General features: G+C 45.6%; 1 protein-coding gene across 8 annotated transcripts in view; it reads left to right on the forward strand.

Moving 5' to 3' along the window:
• The window catches only part of HUWE1 (HECT, UBA and WWE domain containing E3 ubiquitin protein ligase 1), a 72,963-nt gene that overhangs the window by 47,635 nt on the left and 11,814 nt on the right, over positions 1-13,514 (forward strand). For 6 of the 8 annotated variants that reach the window (XM_073639883.1, XM_073639882.1, XM_073639879.1 and 3 more), the window contains 28 exons: positions 1,375-1,551; positions 1,679-1,838; positions 1,927-2,285; positions 2,668-2,863; positions 2,946-3,113; positions 3,853-4,001; positions 4,079-4,145; positions 4,294-4,514; positions 4,598-4,809; positions 4,955-5,137; positions 5,233-5,405; positions 5,487-5,632; positions 5,733-5,790; positions 6,434-6,532; positions 6,642-6,772; positions 6,901-7,069; positions 7,177-7,405; positions 7,485-7,663; positions 7,764-7,853; positions 9,116-9,270; positions 9,410-9,455; positions 10,093-10,371; positions 10,463-10,712; positions 10,863-10,996; positions 11,077-11,294; positions 11,376-11,664; positions 12,328-12,430; positions 12,605-13,148. In XM_073639883.1, coding sequence (XP_073495984.1) covers positions 1,375-1,551; positions 1,679-1,838; positions 1,927-2,285; positions 2,668-2,863; positions 2,946-3,113; positions 3,853-4,001; positions 4,079-4,145; positions 4,294-4,514; positions 4,598-4,809; positions 4,955-5,137; positions 5,233-5,405; positions 5,487-5,632; positions 5,733-5,790; positions 6,434-6,532; positions 6,642-6,772; positions 6,901-7,069; positions 7,177-7,405; positions 7,485-7,663; positions 7,764-7,853; positions 9,116-9,270; positions 9,410-9,455; positions 10,093-10,371; positions 10,463-10,712; positions 10,863-10,996; positions 11,077-11,294; positions 11,376-11,664; positions 12,328-12,430; positions 12,605-13,148 — 5,184 coding nt within the window. The remainder of the gene's footprint in view (positions 1-1,374; positions 1,552-1,678; positions 1,839-1,926; positions 2,286-2,667; positions 2,864-2,945; positions 3,114-3,852; positions 4,002-4,078; positions 4,146-4,293; positions 4,515-4,597; positions 4,810-4,954; positions 5,138-5,232; positions 5,406-5,486; positions 5,633-5,732; positions 5,791-6,433; positions 6,533-6,641; positions 6,773-6,900; positions 7,070-7,176; positions 7,406-7,484; positions 7,664-7,763; positions 7,854-9,115; positions 9,271-9,409; positions 9,456-10,092; positions 10,372-10,462; positions 10,713-10,862; positions 10,997-11,076; positions 11,295-11,375; positions 11,665-12,327; positions 12,431-12,604; positions 13,149-13,514) is intronic. The other 2 variants (XM_073639880.1, XM_073639886.1) reach the window with 1 other exon arrangement.

The following is a 13,514-nucleotide window of genomic DNA, read 5'->3' on the forward strand; positions in this document are numbered from 1 at the left end:
GTTTACACTAGACGTTTTTTTTCTGCAGCAAAGCCTGATCTATTGGCAGTAATGTTTCTGCTGCAAAAAAGTAGGTTTTGCTTTTTTTTTTTTCTTCAGATTTTTTTTCACTGTCCATTTGTCTGTCTATGCATGATGATGAAGTTCAGTGACAAAAAAAAAAAAAATTACCTATTCAACTTCATAAGATATTGGCACAGGCGTTTTATTAGCGTTTTTGTCACTGACCATTACTTTTAATGTGTGAAAACCGCTGAAAAAAGTGACATGCTCTATTATGCAAAAAAACATGCAAAGCACAAAATACTGAGGACAAAAAAAAGTGTGCATGAGATTTCTGAAATCTCATAGACTTTGCTGGTACTGTAAAACGTAGCTGAAAATTTGCATAAACGCTGAAACGCTTAGTGTGAACATTAGCCTAGCTTGCACTTTATGCTCGTATCACAGGGGGATAGGACTTGCATTTTATCACTTGAAAGTGTCTCCAGTTTCTGAATATTTTTGTCTGTATTGACCTCATGGTGGCGTCCACAGCCTGTAATAAGTGTTTTAAAGGATTGTTCCCCAAAAAAAGTTCTGACCTATCTATAGATTGCTGGAGGACCGACCACTGGGACCTCCAGCGATCCTGAGATCAGAGCTCTGAAACCTCCAATAACTCTGGGCTCTGCATCCTCATCCTCAGTGGACCCGAGCTGCCTTCATTCTCTATGGGGCTGCTGGAAATAACCGAGCGCAGCGCTCCACAGCTTCATAGTCACTGACGGGTGCAGCGGAGCCGAGCTACCTTCATTCTCTATGGGGCTGCTGGAAATAACCGAGCGTAGCGCTCCGCAGCTTCATAGTCACTGACTGGTGCAGCGGAGCCGAGCTACCTTCATTCTCTATGGGGCTGCTGGAAATAACCGAGCGCAGCGCTCCGCAGCCCCATAGTCACTGACGGGAGCAGCGGAGCCGAGCTACCTTCATTCTCTATGGGGCTGCTGGAAATAACCGAGCGCAGCGCTCCGCAGCCCCATAGTCACTGACGGGTGCAGCGGAGCCGAGCTACCTTCATTCTCTATGGGGCTGCTGGAAATAACCGAGCGTAGCGCTCCGCAGCTCCATAGTCACTGACAGGTGCAGCGGCCAAGCATGCACACACAGGTCGGAGCTGCAGAGTCTTGTTCTTGGGGTTGCAGAGCCCCGATCTCTGTATCGTTCTGGGTCCCAGTAAGTTAGCCCTTATAAAAGAAACTTTTTTTTTTTTTAAATGATCACCTTTTTTTGGAGAATAACTCTTAAAAGATGCACCACGTGTGTTATATATTCTTTGGGGATGTTGTAGGTGAAGGTTTGTTACCTTTTTTGTTTTTATATTTTCCTCTCCAGTATCTACAGGCAAATGGTAACAACTGGCGTTGGTTTGATGACAGATCTGGACGTTGGTGTAGCTACAGCGCTAGCAACAACAGCACCATTGATGCCGCGTGGAAAGCCGGGGAGACTTGTGTTCGATTCACAGCCGGTCGCAGGAGATACACCGTACAATTTACCACCATGGTCCAGGTAATTGTCGCACACGTCCCTTTAACCCATCACTTTAGGATTTGGTAATAGAAGCCCTGAATTTAGATGCTGCATCTCGGCTGCCCCTGTATGAGGTGAACAAGACTCCATTACTTGTACTTTCTAGGTAAATGAAGAGACCGGCAATCGTCGCCCTGTGATGCTGACTTTGCTGCGAGTTCCACGATTACTTAAAAGTGGCAAAAATGGGAACGGCCAAGAATTGGAGAAAACCTTAGAGGAAGGCAAAGAAATTGAAACCAAACAAAAGGAGGAGAAGGTGGCTGGTATGTGGCAATCTATTTTTCAGAGATTTTTTCATACTACTTCTAAGTGTTTTGTTACAAAATTTTATTTATTTTTTTTGAAATGTAGAAGCCACACCAATTCCTGAGAACGTCACCACAGAAAAAGAATCTCCTCCCGAAGAGCCGAAAGTCGGAGACATAGTGATCCAGGGGCTGACGGAAGAGATGGTGACGGTGCTGATCCGATCATGTGTCAGCATGCTTGGCGTCCCAGTGGATCCAGACACTTTACATGCTACCCTCCGCCTGTGTTTGCGTCTTACGCGTGACCACAAATATGCAATGATGTTTGCCGAACTAAAGAGTACACGCATGATCCTGAGCTTGACCCAGAGCTCTGGATTCAATGGCTTTACTCCATTAGTTACCCTGCTCTTCAGGCACATCATAGAGGATCCATGCACTTTGCAGCACACAATGGAAAAGGTATATCGTTTTTATGCACTTTGTTACTGTCATCATAATTGTTGTAAAATGCAGCTTCTCAGAGGGCTTGTTAAGGAGACAATTGTTTTTTCACGTGCATTATATTAAATCTGTTGTGTAAGGCCATGGGCCCTTTTGCTAAGCCTGTCCACATTTTGAAAAGGTGCAAAAAAAAAATTACATTTTTGCACAATTTTTTTTTTTTACGCCAATTTTTCTAGGTTGGAGGGAGAATGATCTCCACCCAGAGTGCAGAGGAGGGACATTTGCTCCCCAGCAGCTTCTTTAAACCCGCTTATGTCATTAATGGTTGGAAAGTCCTGGTTAACATTTGTGTATTATCTGTTAACATGACGCACAAATGTTTGATTATATTTTGCAGGTCGTACGTTCAGCAGCAACCAGTGGAGCTGGCAGCACAACTTCTGGAGTAGTATCGGGAAGCCTAGGGTCTCGTGAGATTAACTATATTCTGCGAGTCCTGGGCCCTGCTGCCTGCCGAAACCCTGACATTTTCACTGAAGTGGCAAATGGTTGCATCCGCATAGCTCTGCCTGCACCCAGAGGATCTGGAACTGGTGCGTATGAGTTGACACATTCATTTATTATGTTCCAGTCATGCTTAAAATGCCCAAATTAAACTTTTGTTTTTGCCTCCAGCATCTGATGATGAGTTTGAGAATCTCCGTATCAAGGGTCCTAATGCCGTACAGTTAGTTAAGACAACGCCGGTGAAACCATCCACTCTTCCTGTCATCCCTGATACAATAAAGGAGGTTATCTACGACATGTTGAATGCCCTGGCAGCCTATCATGCTCCAGAAGAAGGTGCAGTATTTAAAAACCTTTAATAATTCACTGTTTTGCTGCCGCAAAGTCTGTGTAACTCCTTCACGTAGCTGGCTGTCCTGCTTCTTCTGACATGTATCCGACACCACTGTCAGAGCTGACATCTGCTCACCACCTCCTTTCTGTGTAACTCCTTCACATAGCTGACTGTCCTGCTTCTTCTGACATAGATTCGACAGCACACTGACAACATCTGCTCGCCACCTCACTTCTCTCAATGTTTGAGGATGTAGATGGCAGACCAGAGAGGGAAAGGCATCCAAGTTTTGAGGGAGGGAAGATGAGGGGAAAGCACACACAAGGCAGTCTAAAGAGAGGGAAGGTTGTGAATGTGTGTAAAGAAGGCGAGCGCTTACAGCAGACTCCTAAGATCACACTGCACAGCATCTGCTTCATGAGCTGTAGAAGTAGAAACTGGTATGGGAATGAAGGTGTGCTGATGCATGAGTCCTAGTGAAGACATTAATCCAACATGTATTACTGAGAGAGACACTCCCACTTTAGAAGTCTGGTTGCAAACTGCATATCGGGGTCTGAAAATGAATGCAAGACTAAATTAAGATTGGAAACTTTTCCTTGTCAAATGTGTCCATGTCCTTTAAAGCCTCCACTTTTGAAAAATGCTTTAAAGAATCTTAGCCCTATTACACTATCTTTTCTGCGCAGTTCATCAGTAGTCGGCAAATCCCATAGCTATAACCATTGTTTTGTCTTGCAGTGACGGAGAAGACTGAGCAAAAACCTGTGGGTATGAACCAAGAAGTCAGTCAGATCTTGCAAGACATGGGTGATGAAGTTTTCCAGCAGTACCGAGATCTCACCAGACAAGGCAGCGACTTTGATCCCCAGGGTAGCTTTGCCATCAATGTAAGCTCCTTCTTCCCGTGCAACGTTTTATTTCTTCCCTTCGGTGGTTGATCTGATTTTTGCCGGTCTGTTCTTAGGCACGCGTCTTCACTGCTGACAGTTCATCCACAGAGACTCCACAGTCTGGGACCCCTCAGGGAGAAAGTAAGTGGTCCTCCAACCTCGTGGTACCTGTGAATGGTTGGGTGTCTTTAGGAGCGTGCGGCTTATAATTGTGCCTGCCACAATGTGCTGAAGTTGGAATAGAGTGCACCCCACTATCCGAGATCTCTAATGGGCACTCATTTTACAGCAGCGCTAACTCCAGAGGAAAACCGCGAAGGTGGCAAAAAGGACAAAGAAGGGGACCGCAATTCCGAAGAAGGGAAACAGAAGGCAAAAGGCAGCAAACCTCTGCTGCCCACGTCAACTATACTTCGACTGTTGGCAGAGCTCGTCAGGTCTTACGTGGGTATTGCCACACTCATAGCGAACTACAACTACACGGCGGGGCAATCTGAGCTCATTAAAGAAGTATGTACAAGTCAAAACTTAACTTTACAGTTCACATGTTTTTCAGTTTAGGGGGCATTTAGTAATTCTTTTAATCTTGACAGGATTGCAGTGTCTTGGCTTTTGTCTTGGATCATCTCCTGCCCCACACTCAGAGTGCCGAGGACAAAGACACCCCAGCCTTAGCACGCCTGTTCCTCGCCAGCCTGGCTGCAGCTGGCAGCGGTACCGACGCACAGGTAGCACTGGTGAATGAAGTGAAAGCGGCACTTGGTCGAGCACTAGCAATGGCTGAGAGTACAGAGAAGCATGCTAGGTAAGGAAGGGGACATAAAAAAAAAAAAATGTCATGTTGAAGGGGGTTATCCAGCAACTCCCACTTCTGCATTGGAAGGTCTGTCTGCTTCTTGCCAGGGGTCAAACACTCGCAGAATATATCACACACATTTGCTTTCTTGCAGATTGCAGGCTGTGATGTGCATTATCAGCACCATAATGGAGTCCTGCCCATCCACGTCCAGCTTCTACAGCAGCGCCACTACAAAAACGCAGCACAACGGCATGAACAACATCATCCGGCTCTTCCTGAAGAAAGGTCTCGTTAGCGATCTAGCAAGGGTGCCTCATAGCCTAGACTTATCAAGGTATCTTCTACCATCCGTAGAGTCTAGAACTGATCATAGGGCTTGTCATCTTGTGTGTTTTCTCTTATAACGGACTCTTGTCTTAATTTCTCTAGTCCAAATATGGCAAACACGGTGAACGCGGCACTAAAGCCTCTGGAGACGTTGTCACGGATAGTGAACCAGCCAAGCGGTCTGTTTGGAGGCAAAGGCGCTTCTGGAAAAAATAAGTCTGAACAGGACACCCATGGAGCCCCCAGAGACCCGAACAGCAACCAACCAGACACAGGTAATGTGCTAAAGACTTCACAATACACTTTTTTTTTTTTTTTAACCATAATTCCAAAAGTTATACCTGTGGGTCATTCAGGGGAAACAGGCGTTGAAGCTCAGGAGGAAGATGCCGATGTTTCTCAGGCTGAAGTGGCAGATGGAGATATTATGGACGGGGAGGCTGAGACAGACACGGTAGTAATTGCAGGGCAGCCTGAAGTCCTAAGCACCCAGGAGATGCAGGTGAGAATAGTCGGCCATTTGCATCATCCTCTTTTATGATTCGGTATATTTCTATTTATGTAACTATTTTCTTTTAATCTTTTTTTTTTTTTTTTTTTAGGTGGAGACGGAGTTAGAAGATCTAATAGATGAGCTGCTGGAGCGGGACGGGGCTGCAGGTACCTTTTTTTATGGGGGATTATTTGCCATATGAATTATTTAAGCTGACTGTACACATGAGATTGCTACAGCGCTCTACACCTCCATAACCCTGAGCGTTCAGGTTGGCTGAGCATACATATGTTTTCATCTGGGGAAGAGAAGAAAGCCACTTCCTTACACCCCCCATCTACCCTGAAAAAAAAAGAATTAGAGATTACATTTTCAGCTAACCTCAGTCAAGAGCCCCCATAAACATCGGATGGTAGGCCTGGCTGAAATCAGCTGGTTTGTCCGACTTTCTCCTACTGTGTATAGGAGCTTTTAGTAAGTGACGTTGCTAGAATCAGGATCTCAGCCCCTACTTCATACTTCTCTCAGATTACATGGCAAAACCTGCTGACAGATTCCCTGTTACTACGAATTCTAGCAGCAAGTCCTTTTTATGGGCAGTATGGGCTGTATCTGTAGTGTTCTTGTGAGTTGGATCATCTGGGGGGGGCGGTGATGGCTTTGCAGTTCTCATTAATTCAGGAGGGTCCACAACTCGCGGAAGGGGTTGTCCTAGGTACACAAATCTAATTCTGCCACAGACTTTGTAGAAGATTGTATTTGTCTTTTCTGAACCTACGTACTGACTGCATGTCTTTTCTGCTGTTATAGGAAGTCGTGTGGGAGAAGATGAATCGCAGGAGGACGTACTAATGGACGAGGCTCCTACAAACTTGAGCCAAGCCTCTACACTTCAGGCCAATAGGGAAGGTATGAGACCCGGCACAAACTTCATGTTTTTCAGCTTGTTTTGCTAGCAATGGTGTTTGGAATATGTTCTTACATGTGGTGTTATCACTTTCCCCATTTCCTATGGTAGATTCTATGAACATCCTAGACCCGGAGGATGAAGAAGAACACACACAGGAGGAGGACAGCAGTGGCAGCAATGACGACGAAGATGACAGTCAAGAGGAGGAGGAAGAGGAGGAGGAAGATGAAGATGATCAGGTATGTTGTGTGACACTTTGAGGACAGTATCACTTACTTATTTTATAAACTTTTACCTATTGCCTTGATGCTATAACGTTGGAAAAGCAATGCTGTGCAAGTCATATATCATTTTTTTCTTTTCTTAGGATGATGAAGAGGGTGAGGAGGGGGATGAAGACGATGATGATGATTGTTCGGAGATGGAGCTGGATGAGGATTACCCTGACATGAATGCATCTCCCCTTGTGCGCTTTGAGAGATTTGACCGAGAGGACGATCTGATTATAGAGTTTGATAACATGTTCTCCAATGCCAGTAAGATTTCTATATTGCCCTTTTTGTGTTTCTAAATTAGTTTTTTTCGTAAGTTTTTCCATCAGGTACGCTTAGTAAGTAGCTTTAACCATCTCTTCTTTTTACAGCTGACATTCCTCCTTCGCCTGGTAACATCCCTGCCACTCATCCTTTAATGGTGCGCCACGCGGACCACGGATCTCTCACTTTGGGCAGCGGTACGTCCACAACCCGCCTGGCGCAGGGCATCGGCAGAAGCCAGCGTACTCTGCGGCAGATCACTGCGAACGCTGGCCACACCATTCACGTTCACTATCCTGGGAACAGGCAACCAAACCCACCTTTAATACTGCAGAGGTGAGCCAAACCGGGGGATTATATGGTGGTTTTCATGTTATTATGGCTTCTAGTATATTCATACTGTTTGATCTGTCAGGTTGCTCGGCCCTTCAGCCGCCGCAGACATCTTGCAACTAAGCAGCAGCCTTCCCCTTCAAAGCCGCGGCCGCGCTCGTCTCCTTGTCGGTAACGACGACGTCCACATTATCGCTCGCTCTGATGATGAGCTGCTGGATGACTTTTTCCATGATCAGAGCACCGCTACTAGTCAGGCCGGTAAGTGAGTTTGGAAATATGCATTTGGTAACTTTACTTTTTTTTTCTGTCCTCATATAGTTGCTCAGTTCACATTATTCGTTTTCTTTTTCTCCTGAAGGCACTCTATCCAGTATTCCTACTGCATTGACTCGATGGACGGAAGAATGCAAGGTGTTAGACGCTGAGAGTATGCATGACTGTGTATCAGGTGAGAGCCGGTGTTACCCTGGTGGATTTATATGCAGGGCTGTGGAGTCTGTAAGCCAAACCTTCCACTCCGACTCCTCAATTTCCATGACACAGACTCCACGACTCCGACTCCCTCATACACGGCTCATGTTTAAATGATAAATTTACAATAGGACACATTTTTCTCAGCTAAAAGTCTAGACCCTTAGATCAGGAATAGGACAGACATTTATAGGACATTTCATAACTTTCCCAAATTCTTATGAAAAAATATTCCCCCACAAACTGCATTGAACTACTGTACCCAATTTATAATATATTTTAGGAGTCGTTCCATTTTATACAGACTCCAACTCCCGCCTCCACCAAAATGGGCTCCGACTCCACAGCCCTGCTTATATGGAAGGTTACAAAAAATAAAGCATCGTGTTCTCATTAATGAGGCTGATCAGAGGGTCCCCCTCATGGCAGCCAACAGTATTTGGCTGTAATCTATGAAGGATTCTGGCAGCAAGAGTGTACAGTTCTCTGCAGATCCACCCTATGAGAAAAAAGCCGATCAATGGGATATCTTTGTAATGCGCGGACAGGCCTGCACACTCCTTTTGTAGCTGCTCTTCACTCTGTCTAGGGTCCCCATACACCACAAAGTCAGCCAAAACTACTAGTGATGAGCGAGTATGTTTTGTTAACCCTTTCGCGGAGTATACTCGGTCGAGCACTGAGTATTTATAGCGTACTCGGTGATATGTTTGAATCGCTCCCGTGTGCATGATTTGCAACGGTTTGACAGCTTTAATACATGTGAGGAATGTTTAAGAAGCAGACATTCCTCACATGTATCAAAGCTGTCAAAAAGTTGCAAATCATGCACACGGGAGCGATTCAACCATATCACCGAGTAGCTGTAAATACTCGGTGCTCGCCCGAGTATACTCCGCGAAAGGGTTAACAGAACATACTCGCTCATCACTAAAAACTACCAATATCTGCAGAATCAGCCACCAGTCTAATGTGTATGGGGGTCTCCCAACTCTCCCCTGCCAGATGATGTCAAGGCAGAGAGGGTTCTGCACTTAAAGAAAGCGAGGATTTTTGGAACTTGCTGCAAAATCCCTTTCTTGTAGCCTTTATTAGGGGACACTGGAAACCTTGGTTTCTGGTGTCCCCCAATGAAGCGACCGAAAAAGTAGTGGAAATCTGTAGAGATTGCCTGGGTTAACTTATTTATTTTGCTTAAACTTTGTTGTTTTTTTTTAATATGACTTTGTTTTCTCCAAGTGGTCAAAGTTCCCATCATTAACCACCTCGAAGCTTTGCGGGATGAGGAGCTAGAAGAGCGGCGAGAGAAGAGGCGAAAACAGCTGGCAGAAGAGGAGGCCAAGACGGCTGAGAAGGCCAAGGAAGAGAAGGAATCAAAGGATCAAAACCCTCAGGTCTTTTTTTTTTTTTAATGTGCTGGGCTGGGTTCATCGTTAAAAAATAAAACACAACCACCTTAGACTGACGTGGGGGTTTGTGATGACCTTCCTAAATGTTTTTGTTTTGTGTTTTGTTTTTTTTTTCCCCCTTCAGGCTGCAAACTCCAAGAGGAACGCCTCTTTTGAGCTGAGCCTTGCAGGTATTTCTTCTAATTATTCCTCTTATGTTTTTCCTTTTTACAGGCACAAAGTGGCAACGGATTACTAGGTGCTTCAGGGTGAGGTAGTAGATTGTATAGTTTTGGGGTCACACCCGATCTGGGAGATAACTATACAGTTTACTGTCTTTCCTGCGGTGTCCGATGGCGGCAGATCCGGAGTGTGTATCCATAATTGTGATGACTTTTTTGTTTTTTTTTCTTTTACTGATATTACAACTTTTTTTCTTTGCATTTTGTATTTTTTTTTTCAGTGCATCGAGTCGAGTGGGTTATTTGTAAGCACTCTGCCCTCTTCATGGTGAGGTAGTAAGTTGTATTGTTGTAAGGGGCAGTGATTTTTGCCCCTATTTTGGAGATAACTATACAGCCTACTGCCTTCCTAGTGGTGTGGCTTGTTTCTTTTGTGTCTAAGATAAAATCCCTTCCATGAAGTTTAATTCTTCGTCGGGTTTTAAAGGGGTTTGTCGTTGGGACAAGTGGTCAGTAGGGAAACCAAATGTGTACACTGCTGCCACCAGTAGGTTGACACTGAGAATTACAACCTAAATGGCTTCGTAAATGTCCAAACTTTTTACATTTAATGATTTATTTCCTTGCGTTCTTATTGCTACTAAAGATCAAGACGGTAGTGGTCGTCCCGAGAACTTCCCTACTGCCCCATCTTCTGCTGAAGGCACCCCAACAAGTCCTGAGCTTGTTCCTCTGGATCCCACGTTGCGTGCTCATCCTCCCGAGGCTGTCCTGGCTGACCTGCCACAAAGCCTGCTCACAGATCCCGGGACAGAGGACACGGGCCAATTACTCCTGCCAGCTGACCAAGATGAGTCTGGACCCGGGAGACCCAGTGTGGAAGGAGATGCTACTCAAATGGAGCTATCGCCAGCACCAACCATCAGTTAGTACATGTCTGATTTAGTTTGTCACTATTTTATAGTGAGAAGTATTAGTAGACATGAAGTCAATTCTCTTCTTGATCGTTTCCATAGCTTCTCTTTCCCCTGAGCGAGCAGAAGACTCTGATGCCCTTACTGCGGTTAGTAGTCAGCTGGAGGGGTCCCCTATGGACACCAGTAGCCTCGCTTCCGGACCACTGGAGGAAGGTGTTGGGGAGTCATCAGGAGTTGTAAATCCTGATCAGCCTCTAGTGGTTGCCACGAGTATTGCAGTCGGCCAGCAGCCTGTGGAGTCTCCAACTGGAAATGAGGGTCAAGTGGTGTCTCAGCTCAGCGATGACAGGTACGATGGAAACTTTAAGGACTTAAATATTTAAAGCCAAGACGGGGGTTATAAGGCGACTTTACAATATTTTTCTTGGCTCTAAATATGTATGTAGACCCATGAAATATTCACTATTAACCCTGCACATATCTTGCATGTGCCTTTCAGTTCCCCGACAACACCTTCTGCTGACATGCCCTCCACCAGAGACCCCAGCGTAGCCTTGTTGGCCACAGATTCCAGTGGTATTCTGGAAGAAGCTTTGCCGTCCACCAGCAGTGAAGAGGAAGATCCATTAGCAGGTGAGAGATTGAGGCAATTTCTTTAATTTCCCTTCCCTTTAATTTACATATAAAACTCTAACCTTTGGTTGTCTTTATAGGTATAAACCTACCTGAAGGCGTGGATCCATCCTTTCTTGCCGCCCTTCCAGAAGATATTCGCAGAGAAGTGCTACAGAACCAGCTCGGCATCAGACCACCGGCTCGTGCTCCCCCCACCGCCGCCCCGGTTATCCCTCCGCCGGTTGTAGGTAGTGCTGGTGTTACTGAAGTCAGCCCAGAGTTCCTTGCAGCTTTACCACCTGCTATACAGGAGGAGGTTTGCATATGTAAAATTTTCTTTACTCTGATACTCATCTTTTTTTTGTTTTCTAACTTTGATTAATTTCTCGTTTAAAAGGTCTTGGCTCAGCAGAGGGCAGAACAGCAGAGGAGAGAGCTGGCGCAGAATACCACATCGGACACTCCAATGGATCCAGTGACTTTCATCCAAACTCTGCCATCCGATCTGCGCCGTAGCGTTCTGGAAGACATGGAAGACAGCGTTCTGGCAGTGATGCCCCCAGACATAGCTGCTGAGGCGCAGGCGCTGCGGAGGGAACAGGAGGCACGACAGAGGCAGCTCATGCATGAAAGACTCTTTGGACACAGCAGCACATCAGCGCTCTCCGCCATCCTCAGGAGCCCAGGTTAGCTGGCCTATAGCAATGCTCTTTTTCAATAACTGACGACTAGAGAACTGTTCCAACAACGCTTCTCTTAAAGGGAGTCCATCAGCACAAAATGACTGACTGGTCACACCTTGGATGCACCTATGCTTGGTTAGAACAAACAGCTCAGTGCACCTTAACACCTGTTTTCCATTTCCACCTACCTGTTTTCCATTTCTGTCTGCCCCATCTTACTTGATTGACAGCTCTGACTTTACAGGAGGCAGAGATATATGGAAAACTAGTAGGTGCACTGAATGGTTTGGTCACACCAAGGGTGCTCCTGACTGCTTGTTCTTGGTTTGAACAGTCATTTTGTGCTGCTACACTTACTTTTAAAGTCGATTTTTCCCTCTAGTTATTTGTGGCTTATCCTTGGAAGCCATTGAGAGGATAGAAGTGGCCAGACTGAAAGACAGCAATGCACAACCACCTGTGTGTTTTATTACCTTGGCTTTCGATTCTGGAAGACTTGCTTTCTTTTTGATCTGTCAATCATCAGTTATGTCATATCTTGTCTAGGAATGCATTAGATGGAGATATATCCCTTTTAACCTCATTTCTAGTTTTTATTTTAAAATCTCTTAAAGGAAACTTGTTGGATTTATAAGAGTTTAATAAATTTTTTACTTTTTATTTTAGCATTTACAAGTCGCCTAAGTGGAAACAGGGGCGTCCAATACACCCGCTTGGCAGTGCAGCGTGGGAGCACTTTCCAGATGGGAAGCAGCAGCACGCACACAAGGTATGGGGAACAAGACAGGCTGCAATCTAGATCTAGAGCAAAATAATTATAGAAGTTCTAAATATATGAGTAATGATATTTATACTATTTTTGGACTGAACAAAGCACTTCAAAGGCTTTGGATGCAAAACAAAAAATGGTAAAACCTATGTGTAATTTCTTGTATTTTGCCAGGCCTGCCGGGAGCAATGTGGACAGCTTACTACGCCTTCGAGGACGATTGTTGTTGGATCACGAAGCCCTCTCCTGTTTGCTTGTGCTGCTCTTTGTCGATGAGCCGAAACTAAACACCAGCCGCCTGCACAGGGTCTTGCGAAACCTTTGCTACCACGCGCAGACCCGAAATTGGGTCATCAAAAGCCTTTTGTCCATCTTGCAGCGAAGCAGCGAGAGCGAACTCTGTATTGAGAGTCCTAAGACTTCTCTCGGGGGAAGTGATAAGAGGGGGTCGGCCAAGGCTTGTTCTTCCAGCCACGACGGTCGCCCCTTGGAGTTGCTGCACAAAATGGAATCCAAGAACTCCAACCAGTTGTCATGGCTCTCCGTTTCAATGGACGCCGCTCTTGGCTGTCGAACAAACATATTCCAAATCCAGAGATCATTAGGACGCAAGCACACGGAAAAGCATGCAGCCTGCGGCTCTACTGTTCACATTCACCCACAAGCTGCCCCTGTGGTGTGCAGGCATGTGTTGGACACTCTTATTCAGTTAGCCAAGGTACGTTTTAATACTGGAAGATCGGGGTGCACTTAACTGATGTGAATCAATTTGCATTAACCAGTCCATCGGCCACATTAGTAATCTGTGGTCACTGGACGGGAGCCCTGAGAACCGTCTGTTACCGGATGGCTCTCATGGTCTACTTTTTGATGTCATTGTTGTGTTGTGACGTCGAACTGGATACTCAAAAGGACCGCTGATGCCGCCAGGTAAGAGGCCGTTCTCACGGCTCCCATCCACTGGTCACAAGCCACGGGCCGTGGTCCTACGAATCAATTCGCACCACCTCTGGGAATTAGATTTCTTTCCAGATTCCCATGGAGAAATCACTGCAATTAAGCAAAATATCTTTACGTGCTTGGT

This window comes from Phyllobates terribilis, unplaced genomic scaffold, assembly GCF_046119375.1.
Source record: "Phyllobates terribilis strain yellow unplaced genomic scaffold, ASM4611937v1 Scaffold_7__3_contigs__length_470593459, whole genome shotgun sequence".
In the NCBI taxonomy this organism is placed as follows: Eukaryota; Metazoa; Chordata; class Amphibia; order Anura; family Dendrobatidae; genus Phyllobates; species Phyllobates terribilis.